Consider the following 19,584-nt stretch of genomic DNA (forward strand, 5'->3'; position numbering starts at 1 on the left):
GCTGCGGAGAAGCGGTCGCCGCCGGAGGGGTTGGGCCGCAGCCGGGCCCGCCGCCCGCTCAGCGCTCGGTGAGGCCGCGGCGGAGGCCGGGGGGGGGGGACGGGCCGAGGGTCGGGGCCGGGGGAGGAGCTCTGGGCCCGAGGGGAGCCCGGGGCCCGCGGGGGCCGCGATGGCCGCCGAGCGCTCGGCCCGGAGGGAGCGGCCACGCGCGGCCCCTCCCGGGGCGGTGGGGGCGCGGGGAGGGGCGGCCGTCCGCGCAGCGCTGCGATTTGGGCCCCGGGAGCGCCCGCCCCGTCCGCGGGAGCGTAACGGCGGCCGATTCTCCCCCCTCCATCCCCAGAGGAATTTCGGGCCCAGCGGCCGTTAATGGCCGCGTTTCGGTGCGGCCACCGCTCGGTTCGCCGCCCTTCCCCCCGCGCGGGGAACCCCGACCGTCACCGGGCGGCCTTCCCTCCCTCCCTCCTTCCCGAGCCCTTCGGGGGCGGGCAGCGCTGTGCCCCCCCGCGTTCCCCAAAGCCCCATGGAGGTGACGGAGGTCCCACTGCGCCCCATCCCAAAGCTCGGGGGTCTTTGGGCTGCCCCCCCACCCCCCCTCCCCTCCTCCCTGAGCGATGCGGCGCGTGAAGGCATTGCGGCTCCGGGGGCTCCGTTTTGGGCCCCGCTCTGTGTTGGGCTGCGCGTTTCCCTCCGCGTTTCCAGGAACGGCCTCAAAAACCCCAAAACTGATCCGGGGAGTGGGGGGGGAGGGGCGCAGTGCTCAGCCCTGCGGGGTTCCTCGGGGCAGCGCTGCGGCCCACCAGGAGCAGCGGGGGGGGCTCTGACCTCACCGGGGAAACCGGGAATGCTGGGAACTACCGGGAGGCTCTGAGCCCGCTGGGGCTGATGGTGGGGCTGATGGGCGGCTCTGCCCGTGGCTTTGGGCTCAGGCGGCGCCCACCGCGGCCGTGGGGAATGTGGGACCGCTCCGTGGGCATTCGGTGTCTCAGCGAATCCTTCTGGGGCCCCACAGCTCTTCCCTACGACCTCCCCGGCTTTGTAGGCGAGGTTTGGGCACGAGGGAACGCTCTGTTTTGTTTTGAGCTCCGTTTTCCCCTCTTCTCTCAGTCCCTGAGTCCCTCCTGCCCTCATTTCCCGGCAGCTCTCCCCACCATCGGGGAGCGGGCGGCCTTTGGGGGCTGCAGTTGCCTCCCCACAATGAACCGCAGTTGAAGAGTGTTCTCCAGAGGGTCTGGCGGTGCGTTGGGATGGGGGGGGGGGGCTCATTTGTGGCAGCAGCTGCCTGAGCTGTGGGTCGGACCGCCCCGTGTGGGCACAGCTGTGGTGCTGCAGAGCCCTTTGGGGCGCCCTGGGTGCCCGCAGAGCACCTGCTGGCGTTCAGAAGCTCCAGCTCTCAGCCCAGCCAAGTCGTCGAGGGTTCTGGATCTGCGCCGCCGCTGCTTTGTTTGGATCTCTCCTGCAGTCAGCAGATGGTGTGGGCTTAATTCTGGTGAACGGACAGCAGTGTAATCCCTGCGGCCGGGCTGCGGGGCCGTCTGCTCACGGTGGGCAGAGTGGATCTGTGCTGTGCTGGGGGGGGAAGGACACTGAGATCACAGCGGGGTAGGGGCTGGGGGCTGCACGGCCCCTTCCAACGCAGCTGTGCTGGGATCCCATGGTTCTGTGACCTATAGGATCCCTTCAGACCCAACCTCACTGTGATCCCGTGGTTCTGTGACCTATAGGGTCCTTCCAGACCCAGCCACGCTGTGATCCCATGGTTCTGTGGCCTTTGAGGTCCCCCCCAACCCAACCATCCCACAGCTCTGTGATGTTCCAGGTCCCCTGCAGCCCAACCGCGCTGTCATTCTGTGGCCCTGAAGCTCCCTCCCCACCCCTCCATGCTGTCGTTTTTTAGCTCCCTGCTGTGGTGCTGGGAATAACACAGGAATGAAGCACTGTGCCCATGCAGGGCTGAAAACGCGCCCTGCTGGAGCCCATCCTCCCCCAAATAACGTTCTCCTCGGTTACACCTCCCCAAAGGCTGAGGCAGGAGGGGATGCTGCGTTGCTGGCAGTCCTGCTGCTCAGCTAAGAGGCTTTGGCTGCGAGCAGTGGGTCCCAAATGGCCGTCAGCTCAGCGGAAGGAAAACACGTTGGGTTCCTCCCAACCCCTCCAGCAGTCCCAAACCTGCAGTGCTGTGGCCCTGAACTCAGTGCAGCCATTTGTCCATCAGCTGCCTCTGCACGGTGAAGGCAGCAGCTGTGGGCTGCTCCTGTGGGGCTGTGCCCTCCTGGCTGCCTTCCTGTGCTCCAGGACAGCTGAGGACCTGTGTGGGGGGCAGCTGGCCCCCTCATGGGTGATCCCTGTGCTGGGATATGGGTGGCTTTGAGCCCCGTGTTCAGTGCTGCAGCGCTGTGCTGTGCTGGGACGTGTCCTGCAGGGCCTCTCCTGGCCCCCACCCCTTCCCCCACACTGAGCTCTTCTTCTGGGGGGAATCCTTGCTGGTCTGGTGGGAGCTGTTGGCATTGGGAGAATCTGATCTGGGAGGAGGAAGGGGAGATGTGACCCCGTATCCATGCAGCCACGAATTGAGGATGTCGGACGTGTGGGAGCCGTTCTCAGCATTAACCTCTGCTGCTCTTTCGAGCTGTCCTCTCCTCTGAAGCTTGGCTGAATCCCTTCTGGCTTTTAGATGAGCAAAACTAACGATAGTCCTGGAAATTAGCGAGGTTGGCTAACGAAGGGCACTGCAGAACCCATCCAGCACCGTGCGGGAGGGGCGCTCCGGGGGTGGGCAGGTGCGGGTGGGAACCGCGGCCTCGTTAAGTGCCAGCTCGTTAAGATGGCACCGCGATCATTAGGGTGGCACTGCGGTCATTAGGATGTGATGCTGGGGGTGCCGGGGGGGTCGGTGGTGATGTCAGCTCCGGGGGCAGCGCCTGTTGGGCTCCCACAGCTCACGGTGGGAGATGCGTCGGGTAGGGAAGCAGGAAAAGCAGCTTTAAAAACAGCCGGCCCTGGAAACAGGTGCTGTACTGGGGCTGTGCTGGTGCTGGGGGTGCTGGGGGTGCTGTGGCACAGCCGTTCCCCCTCCCCCAACACACTCTGCCCCATAGCTGAGCTGCTCGGAGCGCTCCCCCCAGCAGACAGCGGCTCGCGGGGATAAAAATACTCCCCCTTCCCCACCCCCCCCAGCACTGCCTTTGTTTTGCCAAAGAAAAGTAGTTATTTTGTGCTGAAAAAAGCCCGGCAGTCGTGGTTTCAGCTCCCAAAATAAACACATGCTGGCCAGGCCGGCCGCAGTGCAGCCGCGCTCTGCTGTCTGCATTTCAGTGGTGTGGGGCTCAGGATGCTCCTCCCGGTGAGGGGGGGGTTTGGGGTCCAGGTTTCCCAGAACAATCGCTGCCCCACTGGGGTTGGGGGCCTTCCCGGCAGGGTGGGTGGCTCCGGCCTCGGGGCAGCCCCAACTCTCAGTCTCTCCCGGGGCGCAGGGATGCTCAGGGATGCTCAGGGATGCTCAGGGATGCTCGGGGCTGTTGGCCCTCCTGGCTGGGGATCAAACAGTGATGCGCAGATGGAGCAATGAAGGCAGAGGGGTGCCCGGAGCTGCCCCAGGGCTTCAGGGCCGGGGTGCAAAACGAAGAGGCAGCGGGGTTTCGTATGAGGGAGGTGGATTCCCACCCGTGTCCCCGGGGGGCTCTGTTGCATCTCGGGGAGCTCACGGTGGGGTGGTGACGCCTCGTGCCGGGGTTGTGCTGCTGACGTTCCCCTCCTCCCCCTTTCGCAGACTCCGCCGTAGGCCCCACCATGGGTGACATGAAGACTCCGGACTTTGACGACCTCCTGGCAGCGTTCGACATCCCCGACATCGACACCAATGAGGCCATCCACTCGGGCCACGACGAGGCTGAGGCTCACATCAAACCGGTTCCCGGCGAGCCGGGGCCGCCTGACCACGTCCTCCCCCACACCGACATCACCGCCGTCAGCGTCATCGTGAAGAACACCGTGTGCCCGGAGCAGCTCGATGCGCTGGACGGGCGCAGTAAGGATGGGCACGGCCTCGGCTCCCGCCTACTGCAGAACGGCTTCGGGGCGGCCGAGCTGCCCAGGTCCCCCGCAGCCAGGTCTGTGGAAGCCGTGGCGTCCTCCAACGGGGAGTGCTGGGTGAAGGAGAAAGGACCCAAACCCCTGGATATCTTCTCCCATTTTAGCCCTGATCCCAATGAAGACAGCGCTGCCAACCTGATTGACAGAGCTCGCGAGTGCAAGCCGAAGGAGAAGTCCTTGGCCGTGCCCTCCCTCTCCCCGTCTCCCACCCCATCGCTGGACTGCAAGGAGCCCGGCGGGGAGGGCGCGGAGGGCCTTCCCCCCCCCTTCCCGCAGCCCTTCGAGGGCAGCCAGGCTGGGGCTGTGAGCGGGCCGCCTCCCTCCGTGCCCTGCATCAAGAAGGAGGAGTCGGACTCCGAGGAGGCGGCCCGCGAGGCCAACCCGAAGGCTCTGTCTGCTGCGCTGGGGGAGAATCCCCTGGAGCACCTGAAGTCCGTCACCGTCCGCTACTCCGCGGGTGATTCTCCCATCACATCCTGGCCCGGCTCCGACCCCAGCCTGGGCAGCGGTGCCAGCAGTCTGCCCGAGGTGAAGCACTCGCCCAGCAGCCCCCGGGAGCCCTTCTTTAAGCCTTCCTCTCCCGTGGTGCAGAGCCCCAGGATCCCCACTTCTCCAAAGCAGCTGGACGACATCACCCTCAAGGAGGAGCGCGAAGCACTGGAGAAGTCGATGGGAAGTCCGCAGAGTATGTCCAGCGCTGAGGAGGAGGAGGAGGAGGAGGAAGGCAACACCAACGATTCCCCGTCCTCCAATTCCTCGCGGCCGCTGAAAGTGCGGATCAAAACCATCAAGACCTCCTGTGGGAGCATCACCCGCACGGTGACGCGCGTCTCGTCCGACTCAGAGCCCGGCTCTGCCAGGGGTTCGGCCGAGCAGAGCTCCGAGGACGCCGCTCTCGAGGCGGAGAAGGAGGACGGCGTCGCGCTGGAGGTGCCCCGGGAGAAGCTGGATCTCTCCAGCCCCCTGAAAGCCATCGAGGGGCCCAAAATCGTCAGCGTCCAACTCGGCAACGGCACCAAGATCAAAGGCACCGTGCTGCCCGTCTCCACCATCCAGAACGCCAGCAGCGCCATGCTGATCGCCGCCAGCGTGGCGCAGCAGAAGTCCGTGGTGCTGCCGGCCAAGACGGGCAAAGCCGTCACCAAGAACATCATCAACCTGGTGCCGCAGGCGCTGCCCAAGGCCGACACGCGGACCAACGCCAGCCCCGTCACGCAGACCACCAGCGTCACCACCACGGCCAACCAGAAGCTGAACGGCACCACGGTGGTGATGGTGCAGCCGCAGAAGCCCTCCCCGACCGTCGCGGGCACCGTCATTTCCCGGAGCCAATCCAGCCTGGTGGAGGCCTTCAACAAGATCCTGAACAGCAAGAATCTGCTGCCCACCTACAAACCCAACCTGAGCCCCCCGGCTGACGCCAGCCTGGCGCTGCCGCCCTTCGGGTACCGCTGCCTGGAGTGCGGGGATTCCTTCGCTCTGGAGAAGAGTTTGGCTCGCCACTACGACCGGCGCAGCATGCGCATCGAGGTGACCTGCAACCACTGCACCAAGCGCCTCGTCTTCTTCAACAAGTGCAGCCTGCTGCTGCACGCCCGCGAGCACAAGGACAAGGGGCTGGTGATGCAGTGCTCCCACCTGGTCATGAGGCCCATCGCTTTGGATCAGATGATCGGGCAGCCGGACATCACCCCGCTGGTCTCCGTGGCTTCTTTCCCTGCTGGCAAAGTGGCCGGCGTGACTCAGGACGCTCTGAGCGCGGCCAACGGGGCCCCGGAGCTCCCCATCCTGCCCCTGAGCAGCAGCGGCTCAGAGCAGAGCAACTACAGCTGCTTCAGGTGTCTGGAGTGCAAGGAGCAGTGCAAGGACAAGGCCGGGCTGGCCGCGCACTTCCAGCAGGCGGTGGCCACGGGGACCACCAGCAGCACGGTACGTCGGCACGCGGCCCTCCTGCTGGGGTTGGAAGCCTGCAGAGCCCTCAGGGGGCTGTGGGGCTCTGTGGGGCAGCCCCTGGGGCGACTCCTGGGGCTCCGTGGGGCAACACGTCTGGCAAGTTTTAGAGCAACCCTTGGGGCTCCATGGGGTAACCCTTAGGGGTCCATGGGGCAATACTTGGAGCTCTTTAGGGCAACCCTTAGGGCTCAGTGGGTCAACAGTTGGGGCGACACTGGGGGACACCTGGGGCAACCCTTGGGGCTGCATAGGAGAACACATGGGGCTCCACGGGGCAGCCCTTGGGGCACATCTGTTGCTCATGCACCAGCTCAGAGCTCGGTGCAGAGGCTTCCTGCGCTGGTGGGAGCGCTGCAGCCCCGGGGACGTGGGGCTCTTCTGTCCCCAGCCGGGAGGGCAGAGTGCCCAGCGTGGTGCAGGCAGTCCCCACACAGCCATGTTGCAGCCGTGGCGCTGCTTCCCCTTTCCTGGGCCTGAAGCACAAATGGAGTGCGGTGGGAGCAGGGCGTGGGTTTGCTCTGCCATGGGATGGGGCCGCTGACCGTGGGGCTCCCATGGCCACCAGGGCACCTCAGGGCAAGTGCTGGGAGCCCTGCTGTCCCACTGCTGGTGCAGCCCCCTCCTCTCTGCCTTCAGAGCACCGGCTTCCTTTGCACGGTGGGAATGGGGCAGTTCCCATTGCCTCTGCTTGCTGCTGCAGCAGGACGCTGTCAGGTGCAGGCATTGCAGTTGTTCCTCGTTCCTGCGTGGGGATGGAGCAGGGAGGGCTGCCCTGTCCCCTCAGCATCCGGGAATGCCAGCAGGATAACGCCTGGAGCTCTGACTTCAGCTCAAATTCATTGTGAAGTTGCTGGCAGAGCGAAATCTATCAACAGCCTTCACCGTGCCCAGGAGGCAGAGCCCTCCCAGAGCAGCACTGCCTGCCAGCAGCATCCCCTCCCCTTCCTCTTCCTCCTCCCTTTCCCCTTCCTTTCCCCCTTCTCCTTCCTTTTAGGGTCTGGTTGACTCCTCTGCCCCCCCCAGGTCTGCACCACGTGCCCCATGATCATGTCCAACCGCTGCAGCTTCAGCGCCCATCAGCGGATGCACAAGAACCGCCCGCCCCACGTCTGCCCCGAGTGTGGGGGGAATTTCCTGCTGGCCAACTTCGAGACCCACCTGAAGGAGTCCTGCCTGCACTTCTCCCGCAGAGTGGGATACAGGTGGGGGGCACCGGGCCGGGTAGGGGTCTGAGGGGTCTGGGTGGGGATGCTGGGGTGGGCGGGGGTCTCCAGTGGGTTTTGCTGTGGGCTTTGGGCAGAAAGCCACATCCTGCTGCCGGGTGCAGTGCCGGGGCTGAGCTCGGCGCGGTGCTCTGCCCCTCACCCCCCATCCTCGTGGGATCCTTCCTCCCCCCACATCCCCAACACGGCCGTCCCTCAGCACAAAGGCACAGAAACCCCGCAGCCTCTGCAGCTCCTCCTGGGCCACTCTGCGTCCCCCAGAGATGGGTGGCCCCAAAGGGGACCCTTCCCGAAGCCGGTTTGGATGCAGGCGCTGTGTGCCCCCTCCTCACCCCCTCCGCCCCCCAGGTGCCCCAGCTGCGCCGTGGTGTTCGGCGGCGTCAACTCCATCAAATCGCACATCCAGACGTCGCACTGCGAGGTGTTCCACAAGTGCCCCATCTGCCCCATGGCCTTCAAGTCTGCGCCCAGCGCCCACGCGCACGTCTACACGCAGCACCCCGGCTTTGGCAACCAGCAGTCCAAGTGAGCGCCCCCTCCCAGCGCCTCCCGCCTGCAGGGCGGCGCGCAGCTCATGCTGTGGGGCCGCGCCGCTCCTCCTGACCCTCGGAACTCTTCTCGCTCCCCACAGGATGATCTATAAGTGCGCCATGTGCGACACGGTGTTCACCCACAAGCCGCTGCTCTCCTCCCACTTCGACCAACATCTGCTCAATCAGCGCGTCAGCGTTTTCAAGTGCCCGGACTGCCCGCTGCTGTTTGCGCAGAAGCGCACCATGCTGGAGCACCTCAAGGTACCGCCACGGCCCCACAGATTGCTGGGGGAGGTGGGGGGGCTCCGTGCTGCGGCTCCGTGCCCCATGGGCACCGTGTTCCCAAAGTCCCGACGTTCCCCGTGTTCCCGGCGCCCCCCACGTTCCCAATGTTCCTTTTGCGTGCTGCCACTGCTGCTGGTATCCAGAAGTGGGGGACAGCCGGGGGCCGTGCAGCGCCTGCGGGTTCCCCCATCCCCATCACAAAGGCTGCGCGCGGGGGGGGCCCCCACCATTGCACCTCTGCTTTGCAGAACACCCATCAGCCCCCGAAGCCGCGGGAGGAGCCGACCAAGAAGGCGGCGGTGCTGCTGACCCCGAAGCAGGAGCCCATGGAAACCCCCGTCCCCAAAATCTCCGACGAATCCTCATCCTCCACGGAGGAGGACGACCCCCCCAGCTCCCCGGAGCTGCGCAAGGCCAAACGCAGCCGCTTCCAGCGCAAAGCGACCAGCAAACCCAAGGGCAGCGGGTGGACCTGCGGCGTCTGCCACTCGTGGTTCCCCGAGCGCGACGAGTACGTGTCGCACATGAAGAAGGACCACGGGAAGGTGAGGGGCTGTGGGGCCGCGGGGGGGGGGGGAGCGCTGTGTCTGTGGTACCCCCACCTCTCTGTCTCCCGCAGTCGGTGAAGAAGTTCCCGTGCCACCTCTGTGAGCGCTCCTTCTGCTCCGCTCCCAGCCTGCGCAGACACGTCCGCGTCAACCACGAAGGGATCAAACGCGTCTACCCGTGCCGGTACCGCTTTGTGCTGGGGCTGGGGGGGCTCTGCTCCGCGGGGGGGCGGGGGGTTGGGCACGGGGGGTCCCCTGCATGGCCTGCACGTGGGGGGGGGGGTGGGGGACATCAGGGCTGTGTCCACTGGGGGCAGTGGGTGAGCGCCACACATTGGGTTCTCCGGGTGCCGCCCATCCCCACCCCGCACCCCACAGGTTCTGCACGGAGGGCAAACGGACCTTCAGCAGCCGCCTCATCCTGGAGAAGCACATCCAGGTGCGGCACGGCATTAAGGTGACCGACCAGACCAAGAGCCAGGAGGTCATCATTGCGCGCATCGGGGCCGGCGCCGTGCAGGTACGGCTGCGCCTGGGGGTCGGGGCTGAGTCGGGGCCTCGCCGTGAGCCCGGCCTGTGTTGGTTTGCGCCCCCCACGTCCTGCGGGGTGGGAGAGGCCCTGTATGGGATCTGCTCTATGAGTGGATCGGCTTCCGGCCGCTGGGAGCAGCCCCAGGCTGTGGGGTGGGAGTGGAGAGGGGGGTGGGGAAAGGGGATGAGCAGAGGAGGGGCGGTGTTTGGGATCCCGTGGTGGGGCTTCTGCGCCCCATTCCGCCTCTGTCAGAGCACGGGGGGGGTTCTGCCGGAGCTGCTCATGCAGGGCAGCCCCACTGCTCCCCCCAACGCTCCCCCCATGGCTGCAGGTGCCCGGCCGCAAGAGGAAGCTCTCCTCGGACGATGGGGACTCGTGCAGCGAGGAGCCCGACAGCACCACCCCCCCCTCCAAGAACCCCAAAGGCGACCGCAAAGCGCCCTTCCGCTGCCGCAAATGTGGGTACGTCGCCAGCAGCGCCGCCGACTTCCAGGAGCACATCCCGCAGCACCGGACTGACGAGAGCTCCCACCAGTGCCGCGAGTGCGGGCTCTGCTTCACCTCCCAGGTGTCCCTCAACCGCCACCGCTTCATCACCCACAAGAAGAAGAAGGGCGCGGGGGAGGCGGAGGAGCCGGGACCCCGCAGCCCCCTGGAAGGAGCTCCGCACGCGGCGGACGGGGCGCTGTCCTGCACCGTCTGCGGCCGCAGCTTCGACAGCCAACTGAACCTCAAGACGCATTTCCGCACGCACGGCATGGCCTTCATCCGCGCGCGGCAGAACGTCAGCCCCGAGAACTGAGCGCCGCGCGGCGCCTTCGGCGGCGACAGAACCGCGCGGGGCGGACGGAGCCCCGGGAAGCCCTTCCTCCGCCTCCGCCTCCGCGAGGAGAGCTCCGTGCCGGCCCGGCGCCGAACCCTTCGGCCGCCCCGGGGCCGCGGAGCCGCGGAGCCGCGCGGCGGTTCTGTGCGGGCGGTGATGGGGGCGCAGCCCGGAGCGCCCCACCCGCGGAACCGCCGCGTGGGCGCACGGAGTGCCGCGGGGGGGAATACGCGCGGGGGGCGGCGGCTGCGGGGGCGCCGCCTCAGCGCCGGACTGCGGCCCCGCGTCGACCGCTCCGTGCCGGCAGCGCGGGGTGCGGGGGGAGCTGCGCACATCACGGCGCGGTGCACCTCGACGGTGTTCGCTTTGTTTTCTTTCTTTCCCTTTTAACGCTTCCCGCGATGTGGCGGTGGGTGGTGGGGAGAAGCGCCCCCCCCATCGCCGCAGAGACGCTGCAGCCGCCGCTCAGCCCTACGGCCGCCCTTCGGGCTCTCCCTGCGCCCCCCCCCCCCCCACCCGCAGCGCCGTCGCGCGGAGCGGAGCGGAGCGGAACCGCCCGGAGCGGCGATTCGGCGTTCCGTCCCGGCGCTGCGCGGTCGGTGCGGCCGCCCCCCCCCCCCCCCCCGATCCCCGCTCACGGTGTACAGCTGTACCATATACACTAAAAGCGACGAGAGGAGAAAACAGACAGAAAGAACCGCTGTTGTGATTTGGGTTTGGTTCGGTTTTTATTTCCAGGGGTGGTTTGGGGTTTTTTTTTGTTTGTTTTTTTGTTTTTTTGTTTTTTTTTTTTGCTCTTATTTTGGGTTTTTGTTGTTGTTTTGTTTGCGGGGCGTTGGGGACGGGCGGCCTCAGCCCCCCCCACAGCGAACCCTTCACAAACGCTTCGGAAAAGGGGGGGGGGGCGCCGTGCCGCTCCTCAGACCCCGCCTGGGCGGCGACCGCGCAGCGCTGCCGGCTGTAGGGCAGAGCCTAAAAACGTCCCCCCACTTTTAGAAGGAAACGACCCCAAACGGCACCGCGACCCCAAACGGCACCGCGACCCCCAACCATCGCGCCGTCATCCCCCAATCATTGCACTGTGATCCCGAGTCGTCGCGCCGCGGTCCCCCATCGTTGCTCTCCGATCCCGAATCGCACTGTGGGGTTTTCCAGCACTTCAGTGCCTTCAGATGGACTTCTGTAAGCGTGTGGGGCCGGGGGGGGGGGGAGGGGGGGGCGAGCGCTGTGTGTGGGGTTGTGATTCTGCTTCAGTAACGCTACGGGCACTGCAGAGGCTCTCAGGTATCCTTTATTCTTGTAGTCATAACGCAATTAAACTTTTAGTGGTTTAACCCCTTCGGTGCCTCTGTTCCTTTCACGGCCCCGGGGGGCTCCCAGCGCGTGGCCGCCCCCGGCCCGGTCCCAAAACGAGGCAACGCTGCCCCAAAATCACGCTGGGTGCCCCAAAACGGCGCCCTTCCAAATGGGTCCGGGTACCCCAAAAGGGGGCTGGGTACCCCGAAACAGGGCATGGTGCCCCAAAACAGAGCTGAGTGCCCCCCAATGGGTCCCCCCCCCCTCTGAGCCCCCTTTTGCCCCACAAGTAGGGTCCCTCCCGAGGGCTGTGGTGCAGTGGGGGCATTTCCCCACCACGCGGCCGTGGGAACGCAGCGATACGAGAAGGGTTGGGGGGGGGCTGAGCTCCCGTCGGTTTTGTTTTTTAATGCGAAATAATCACTGTGACAATTAATTAGTGCTGATAGAACAGAGGGGGGCGGAGGGGGGGATGGCCCTACAGACGTGGGGGGATTGGGGCCGCGGGGCTGTAGGGGAGCGGCTGTGGGGCCGCAGCGCTGCCCCCACACAGCGCAGGGATCCCCATTTCCTTCACTCCTTCCCTGACCCCATCCCACTGCTGCTGGGGGGCCGAACGGTCCGGGGGGGCAAAGCAGCTACAGACATTATTGGAGGAGGGGGAAAATGGTTCACAGTCCCAAAGGGGGGGATCAGAATCCAAAACAAACAAACAAACAAACAAACAAAAACACCCAAAAAACTGGAAAGGAGAGTGAGGGGGTGGGGGGGCACCCAGGTGGGCATCGGCCCCAGCGGGACCCCACGGTGAGGGGCTGCAGATGGAGCACAGGATGGGGCCTCACCTCCCCAGGACGGTGCTGGGAGGGGGGAACCAAAGGCAGGGGCCGACAGGGGGACCCCCACAGAGGCCACGTGGGGGCACATGCAGGGATGGGGCCATTGGGATTCACCTCCACACGGCACCGCCGGCACCCACAGGTGGGGGTCAGACCCATTCCCCCCCCCCGACCCCATCAGCGTTTCTGGGGAGCGCTCCCCACCGCCCCACAGCCCTCTGCAGCCCCCCGGCCCCCCAGGGACAGCGCAGCCCACGTACCCCACGTGCCCCTTTTCGCTCCCATTCGCACGAGGAGGGATTTTCCCGCTCCGTTTTGTGTTCTCATTTTTAGGAGTCCCTCAACACAAAAGAAAAAGACACCCAAAGCAGAAGGGCCGTCCCCAGGAAGGGGTCCCACACCCCCGCAGTGGGGGCCGCGCTCACATGATGCCGTTGGTGAGGTACTGGAAGCCGTCGTACAGTTTGGTGGTGATGGAGCGCATGCTGCCGTCCACCATCTGCTCCACCAGCAGCTGCAGCTGCTCCTCCGTCATGTTCATGTGGAAGCGCTCCTTCAGGTTGCGGATGGTGCTGGAGCCGTGGAAGCAGGGGAGCTGCGAGCCTGGGGGGCGAGAGGAGGGCGATGGGGTGGGGGGACCCGCAGGGCTCCACTGAGAGCACAGGGAGGGGGATCTGCTCTGCGCTCAGCGCGGTGCAATCGATATCGGGACCGTCAGGGCAGGAGGATGGGGGCGGCTCTGTGGGGTTGGGGACAGCCCCAGTGCAGCTCCCCCCCCCCCTCACCTTGCTGCATGATCTCCACAATCTGCACCACTTTATCCATGTGCTTCCGCGCAGCGATCAGCCCCTGCAGCATCAGCATCTTGTAGTAGTTGAACATGTCCCCATCCGGGCCCCCCATCACCTGCAGGGCAGAACGCAGTGAGCGGAGGGATGGGGCGGAGGGATGGGGCAGAGGGATGGCACAGAACAGTGGGATTACGGGGGAATTGCACAGAGCCAGAGAATGGTTTGGGTTGAAGGGGACCTTTAAAGGCCACCTGGTCCCACCCCACCAAGGCGAACACGGACAAGGTCCCTTCAGCCCAAACCATTCCTATCGTTCTGTGGTTCTGAGGTTGATCTTTCAGGACCTTTCCAACCCAACCACCCCCCATGGTTCTGTGGGCGATCGTTAAGGTCCCAGAACCACAGAACTGTCTGCGTTGGAAGGGACCGTTAAAGCTCATCTCATCCACCCCCTGCACTGAACGGGGACACCCACAGCTCCATCAGCACTACAGACCATCGGTTTGACCACGGGGGTCTCCATGGGGTCGTGCGATTTGACCACTCTGAGTGAACCCACTCTGCACAGAGCTCCAACGTGAGCTAACCCTCATCTCTCTGATTTACACTTTGCAGCTGAGCCCTTCACCCCCTGCACCGCGGGATCCCCGCTCGCTCACATCCACGAACTCCGTGGTGAGTTTGAAGGCGGACGTCTCGAAGCCGAGGTTCCTGGGGGAGCTGGAAAGGATGAACCCGAAGTCGATGTGGATGATGTGTCCGTCTGCGTCCAGCAGGATGTTCCCGTTGTGCCTGAGCAGGAGGGGAAAGGCTCTGTGAAACTCTGCATGCTCAGAGCGGGGCACGGCGCCGACGCATCCGCTCCCAGACGGACCCTCTGTGCACAGTCAGTCCCAGCAGGATGTGGATATGGCACCGACAGCACTGTGACCCCACGGGGTGGCCTCGGCCATCCACAGAGGTCCCTTCCAAGCCCTGCCCTGCGGCGGGACCCACCTGTCCTTGACCTGCAGCAGGTAGCACACCAGGCAGTACCCGGCGCAGCTCTGCACGAAGTTCCTCTGTGCCGTCAGGAAGGACTCAGTGTTGTAACTGCCGTGCTCCTGCAGGAAGTAATCCAGCAGCGACAGCAGGGATTGCTTCTTGATCTGGTGGATGGAAACGGCATTCACCACCGGCTCAATCATGCCGCTGTCGGCGGAGATGACGAGGATTTTGTATGGCTTGATCCAGAGCGGGACGCGCTCCTGTTCCCAGATGGACTGCGGGGAGAGAGGGGAAACCTCAGCACCGCGGCCGGGGGGCAGGGAGGGCCCCCAATGGCCCCATCCCACCTCACCTGCAGCTGCTTGAGGACCTGGAAGGCGAGCAGCTCCTGCCGCAGGTCGTCCCCACACTTCACGATGACGGAGAGGAGGCGCCAGGAGGGGAGGTGTCCGTATGGGGACCCTTCCCTGATCCGCCTGCAGGAGAACCATGAAGTGAAGGTGGGGAGGGGGCAGTGAGGAGGTTCTGGTGGAGGTGTGGGGGAAAGGAGAGCCTCCGCCCCACCGGGACTGCAGCAAAATGAGCTCCGGGGCCACTCCTGATGCACACTGAGCCTCAGCCAACCTCAGGGTGAGCTCCCCTGTGCCACAGGGCATCCTGGAGAGGAGGGGAAAGGAAGGAGCTCCTGGAGCCCCCCCAGAAAAACCCCACATCTGTGCAGTGGGGACTGGACATACAATTCCGAGGCCAGGAACACAAAGGATCTATTCTGGGGCCGGGCCAAACCGCCCTGACACAGCAGGAGCCTATAAATACCTGCAAAGCCCCTCCGAGCTCTGCCCGGGGACAGCAAATCAGAGGGATTTTCTCCCTCCTCCCACACACCAGGTCTGGAGTTGGCTGCGGTCATGGGCCGGGCAGAGCTCAGGAGGACCGATCTCACATCATCACACGCCCCCTCCCCCCTCGCAGCTCCCCACCCTACCTGACTTTCTCCTGCCATGGCTCCTTGAGGGCGACAGCGGATGGGTCCTCGGGGTCCCTCTTGAAGGACGTGGGGGTGTGAGCCAGCTGCTCCGAGAGCCGCCGCCTGCGGGACAGAGCAGGGTGGGGGTCAGCAACATCACTGCAACCCCCACAGCCCCTCAGGTTCAAAGGGCTTTGGAAGGGTCCCACGGGGCTCAGCCCCACCACCCCCCTGGGGACCTCACCTGATGTCCCCAGCAGCGATGAACACCGGCTCGCGACTCTCCTGGCTGGTGATGCTGTCCACAGAGAACTGGGAGATGTTGTCGCAGCTGTTGGTGTGGATCTCTGGCAGCTGGGAGGGGAGGGGGCTGCTGTTACTGCCACAGGTCTCTGTGTGACCTTGGGACAGCAACCCACAGAGTGCTTTGGAGCGGAAGGGGCCCTAAAGGCCATCTGATCCCACCCCCCACAATGAACAGGGACAAGGTCCCTTCGATCCAAACCGTTTCTATGGTTCTGAGGTTGACCTCCAAAGACTCTTCCAACCCAACCGTCCCGTGGTTCTGTGGATGATCATTAAGGTCACGGAATCACAGAATGGTTTGAGTTGGAAGGGACCCTGAAAGGGCATTTCATCCAACCCCCCTACAATGAACGGGGACACCCACAGCTCCATCAGAGCTCACAGCCCGGCCGTGGGGGTCTGCAGGGATGGGGCACCACCACCCGTATGGGCAATCTGTGCCACCTGTGCCACTGCCCCCAGGTCCCCCAGCAGGGCTGCACTCCATCCTTCCATCCTCAACCTGCACTCATAGCAGGAGCTGCAGTGACCCACACCCTGCATTGGCTTTGCTGACCCTCAGAAGGTTCTCCCGGCCGCACTGTGGCTCTCTCTGGATGGCACACAGATGGAATGGGATGGGAGCCCTGCCTGCAGCACGGCCTCACCTCCACCTGCAGCTCCACGATGTCGTCCACAGACCACGCCTCGTCGTCGTTGTCGTAGTTGGGGACGGTGGTGAAGCTGCCGGTCCTCTGCTCGGCTGTGATCCCACACTCGGGGAGGTTCTCGGCCGACCGCGTGCTGCGGATGCGGTTCTCGGGGATCCTCGCGGGGACATTCGCTGTGTCGAAATTGTCACATTCAAGAACTTCCACGTAGATTAGGTAGGGAGCCTGGGGGAAGCACAGCGGCGTCACGGGGCTGCGGGAGCGCAGCGCCGCCCTCCGGCCTCGCGGGGCGGACGCAGAGCAGAAGGGACGGTTGGAGGATGGAACCCCCCATTGCCCAGAGCTCACCTTGTCCTTGGAGTTCAGCACCACCGCCTGCGTGTGGGGGACCCTCACCACGTGGTGGTCGAAGCCGGCCGTGGGCAGCCAGGCGCGTGCGGGCAGTTTGTGGTTGAGCAGCGACAGCTCCGAGATGAGCCGCTGCGTCTTCTGCTCTTTGGTGGGCAGCGTGGCCAGGCGCTTCCCGATGGCCATCAGGGATTTGATGAACTCCCGCTCGGGAGCGAGCCTGACGGGCTGCGGGGGGAAGGAGGGCACAGCGTGAGGGGGGCTGCGGGTCGGGGCTGCTGCTCGTTCTGCCATCGGGCTGAGAGCGCCGGGATGGGCTCCAGAGGGAGCGCAGCTCTCCCCATCCCACCCTGCGCTCCCATACGGGACGATCCCAATGCCTCTCCCTCCCCCCACGGATCTGGGGATCCCCTCCTGGAGCCCCACGACCCCCACATCTGCCCCACAGCTCCGGGATCCCACAGCACAGCTCTGCCCCCCCCCCCCCCCCCCCCCCCACTTCTCAACCCCCACCACTGGGCACAGACCGAAGTGCAGCTTCGCAGCCCTCGCGCCCCGCAGACGAAGGGCTCTCTTTATAAGACAAACCTCCCAATCAGCACAAGGAGCAATTAACGGCCGATTTTTTGCCATGAGAAATGCAGGATTAAACTCACACACGTGCTCACTGCACAACCATGCAGGAAATGCACATGCAACAAGCTACAGTGCACGAGAGAAGGCAGCGAAACGAAAACGGTGGAGAGCAAAAGAAAGAAATGGTGAGAGAGGAGCAGCACCGTTTGTTCCCTTTGGGAGGGGAAGTGGGGATGCGGGGTAGTCCACGTCCAAAGCCCCCCAGCCGGGGCTCAGCCCACTGCTGCCCGATGCCATGGCACTTCCACAGCCTTTGGGGCCGTTCTGCTCTGTTGATCCCATTTCTGCACAGAGCAGAACGATGCCCTGGAGATGCTCTGCTCCATCCAGCACTGCTTCCCTTCCTCTCCCACCGCTCTGCTATGGGATGTCTGTGCTCCAGGCTGCACAGCTGTGGATCAGGTGTGCGCCCACCCCGTGGGTCACTGCAGAGGCAACGTGGGACCAGGCAGCACTCCCAGCTGCCATCGTGCAAACTCCTCCCCAGTCCCAGCTGGGATCAATCCGTGCAGCTCCAGCAGAGGTCCAACTGCTTCCCCAGCACTCCCAGCCCCGCTCCTCCCAGACCCCACAGCGCCTTCCCCCGATGCCAGGAGCTCTGCCCCCCAACCCACCCTCTGCCATTCGTGTTCCGGATGGAAACGTTCAGCTCTCAGCTCCTCCGACCACAGACACGTGGCCAGGGACTGCCCTCCCCAACCCCTCTGCTCCAAGCACGTTCCCCAGCTCAGCACTCTTTGGCATTATTGGGATTGAGATGAGGTTCTTCCCTCGGTCCTCCAAATCCAGGTGCCAACCCAAGATATTGCACTCTGTGAGCCCACCACCCCCTTCCCATGAGGTGAGGATGAGCCAACAAGGTGTGGGTCCCCCCATCCTTCCCATTCATAAATTTGGGATAAACGCCTGCAAGGAGCCCAGGTGGCTGCACTTCTGCTTGAGATCAAGGAGCAAGGCTTGCACAGCCTGCAAGGAAAGCTCTCGTGCCTGAGGGTGCTCCTGCTATTGGCTATGGCCACCTGGGGCTGCGGGGCTGGCACCATCCCGAGCCCTGAAAAGCAAAGGGAGGGCAGATACAGCGGTATCGGCCCACCCCCCACCTCCCGCCCACCCTCACACTTGGACTCCTCACCTCCCGCTGTGCCTCCAACAGCAGAGATGGAAGATCCCATAGGATCACTGAGGTTGGAAAAGATCCCTCAGGTCATCACACCCAACCCCAACCCATTACCCCATGCCCACTCTCCATGTCCCTCAGTAGGACCACAGAGTCATTAGGGTTGGAAAAGACCTCCAAGACCACCCAGTGCAACCCCACCCATCCCACTGCCCAATCGCAGCACCACTGGGGTTGGGAAAGATCATTCAGATCCCAACTCATCACCCCAGCCCCACTCACCACGTCCCCAACTGCCACATCTCTGCCATTCTGCATTGGTGACCCCACCACCTCCCCCTTCCAATGCACCACTGCTCTCCTGGAGCAGAAATATCTCCTAATACCCAACCTGGAAACAAAGCCCCAAAGAGGAGAGCCCCCATCTTAGCGGGGCTGGGGGGCACAGTGCTGTGCCATGGGTGCACTGCTGCAGCTTTTCCTCCTACTCCCAGCAAAGGGTTCTTGAGCTCCAGAGGAACACAAGGAGGTGGGAGGGGATGGGTGCCCATGTGAGGTGCCCATGTGAGGTGCTGGGGCTCCCCCCAATCCCTTCCCCCCCCCAGATCCCTACCCTGAGGGCTGCAGATGTGTGAGGCACTGCGTGCTGCTGCCCGGGGCAATGGGTTTGATCATGGACTACATATTGGGATCCCACCGTAAACCCCAACCGGGGAACATGGGGAGGAGGAGGAGGAGGATGGAACGAATGAGAAAGATGCGATTGGCTCAAAACTGAAAGAAGGCTCACAGCAAAAGGAGGCTCTGCCGGGGGGTGCTGGGTTGGATCAACAGCCCAAAGTGCAACGCAAAGAGGGGAGGAAACGATCCGTGGAAGAAGCAAAAGAAACCCTGATTGGCAGAGGATTTTTTTTTTTAACAAAAGGACAAATTCAAGGAAAACAGCATTTCCTCTTTTGGCTGCAAACGCTGCGACACGAAGGGCAGCGCATGGCGGGGCAGCACTCACAGCTCAGCGGGAGGGAACCCCTCCATCGGGCCCACTTTGGTTCGGTGATGAGCAGCCAGGTCCAACCCCCAGGTCTGCGTTTGTTTGACCCCCAAATGGGGCAGAAGCCTTTGGTGGGACGTTGGGGTCGGCGCTGCGTGGCCGCAGTGGGGTTTGGGGGGGGGTGGAGGGGGGGAGGCAGAGGAAATGCTGCTGTAGGACGGAGGGCCCAGGAGCAGAACAAAACCACTTACGGAACAGAATGAGTTATCAAGGCTTTCCGTACTCGAGGAGAGCTCCTGGGAAATGGATGGAAGGGGTTTTGGTGGCCGTTTTTGGGTGGTGGCAGCGTGGTCAGAGAGAGGAAGGAGGGGGAGGAGGAGAAAAAGCAGTAGTTTAGCTCCAGGTTCATCACCATCACTTCGCATTTCTTCTGTGTTGCTTTGCCCCCCATTGCAACGCTGCTGCCTTCCACTGGGCTCCAAACCCCAGGGCCGGCGTCCATAAAAACCAACACAAACCAACAGAAAAGCCAACACAAACCAACAGAAAAGCCAACCCGTGTTCCCCTTCCTCGACCTTTCAATCCCTCTTCCACCCTCTGCTCCCCCCACTCTGCCCCGCTGCAATGCCCCACATCCACTGATTTCACACAAAAAGAGGTGCTGACGGC

The 19,584-nt window shown here is 64.1% G+C and overlaps 2 protein-coding genes across 6 annotated transcripts in view; one reads left to right on the plus strand and one right to left on the minus strand.

Annotated features, from left to right (window-relative positions):
- ZNF687 (zinc finger protein 687) lies at positions 1 to 11,320 on the plus strand. 2 transcript variants are annotated; one of them, XM_025143610.3, is made up of 10 exons: positions 1 to 68; positions 3,767 to 4,106; positions 4,194 to 6,018; positions 7,066 to 7,244; positions 7,614 to 7,790; positions 7,897 to 8,059; positions 8,332 to 8,628; positions 8,703 to 8,815; positions 9,010 to 9,151; positions 9,495 to 11,320. In XM_025143610.3, exons 2-10 carry the CDS (start codon positions 3,787 to 3,789, stop codon positions 9,963 to 9,965), a joined length of 3,687 nt encoding a protein of 1,228 aa, XP_024999378.2. In that variant the 5' UTR covers positions 1 to 68; positions 3,767 to 3,786; the 3' UTR covers positions 9,966 to 11,320. The 2 variants fall into 2 exon arrangements, with proteins under 2 accessions (XP_024999378.2, XP_427387.5); XM_427387.8 differs by having other exon boundaries at positions 3,767 to 6,018.
- PI4KB (phosphatidylinositol 4-kinase beta) overlaps positions 11,256 to 19,584 on the minus strand; it is a 16,989-nt gene continuing 8,660 nt past the window's right edge. For 3 of the 4 annotated variants that reach the window (XM_046903965.1, XM_015280039.4, XM_046903964.1), the window contains exons 3-12: positions 19,166 to 19,210; positions 16,171 to 16,398; positions 15,820 to 16,047; positions 15,111 to 15,220; positions 14,885 to 14,989; positions 14,252 to 14,375; positions 13,909 to 14,174; positions 13,572 to 13,704; positions 12,907 to 13,027; positions 11,256 to 12,724 (exon numbers count right to left, since the gene is read on the minus strand). In XM_046903965.1, coding sequence (XP_046759921.1) covers positions 12,543 to 12,724; positions 12,907 to 13,027; positions 13,572 to 13,704; positions 13,909 to 14,174; positions 14,252 to 14,375; positions 14,885 to 14,989; positions 15,111 to 15,220; positions 15,820 to 16,047; positions 16,171 to 16,398; positions 19,166 to 19,210 — 1,542 coding nt within the window. In that variant the 3' untranslated portion in view covers positions 11,256 to 12,542. The remainder of the gene's footprint in view (positions 12,725 to 12,906; positions 13,028 to 13,571; positions 13,705 to 13,908; positions 14,175 to 14,251; positions 14,376 to 14,884; positions 14,990 to 15,110; positions 15,221 to 15,819; positions 16,048 to 16,170; positions 16,399 to 19,165; positions 19,211 to 19,584) is intronic. The other variant, XM_003642673.6, reaches the window with a different exon arrangement.

This window comes from Gallus gallus, chromosome 25, assembly GCF_016699485.2.
Source record: "Gallus gallus isolate bGalGal1 chromosome 25, bGalGal1.mat.broiler.GRCg7b, whole genome shotgun sequence".
Lineage (NCBI taxonomy): Eukaryota > Metazoa > Chordata > Aves > Galliformes > Phasianidae > Gallus > Gallus gallus.

Coding starts and splice junctions, on each gene's coding strand:
- ZNF687 (XM_427387.8), top strand. CDS start 3,787: ATGGGTGACATGAAGACTCCGGACTTTGACGACCTCCTGGCAGCGTTC. Junction 6,019..7,065: donor CGGGGACCACCAGCAGCACG/GTACGTCGGCAC, acceptor TGCCCCCCCCAG/GTCTGCACCACGTGCCCCAT. Junction 8,060..8,331: donor CCATGCTGGAGCACCTCAAG/GTACCGCCACGG, acceptor TCTGCTTTGCAG/AACACCCATCAGCCCCCGAA.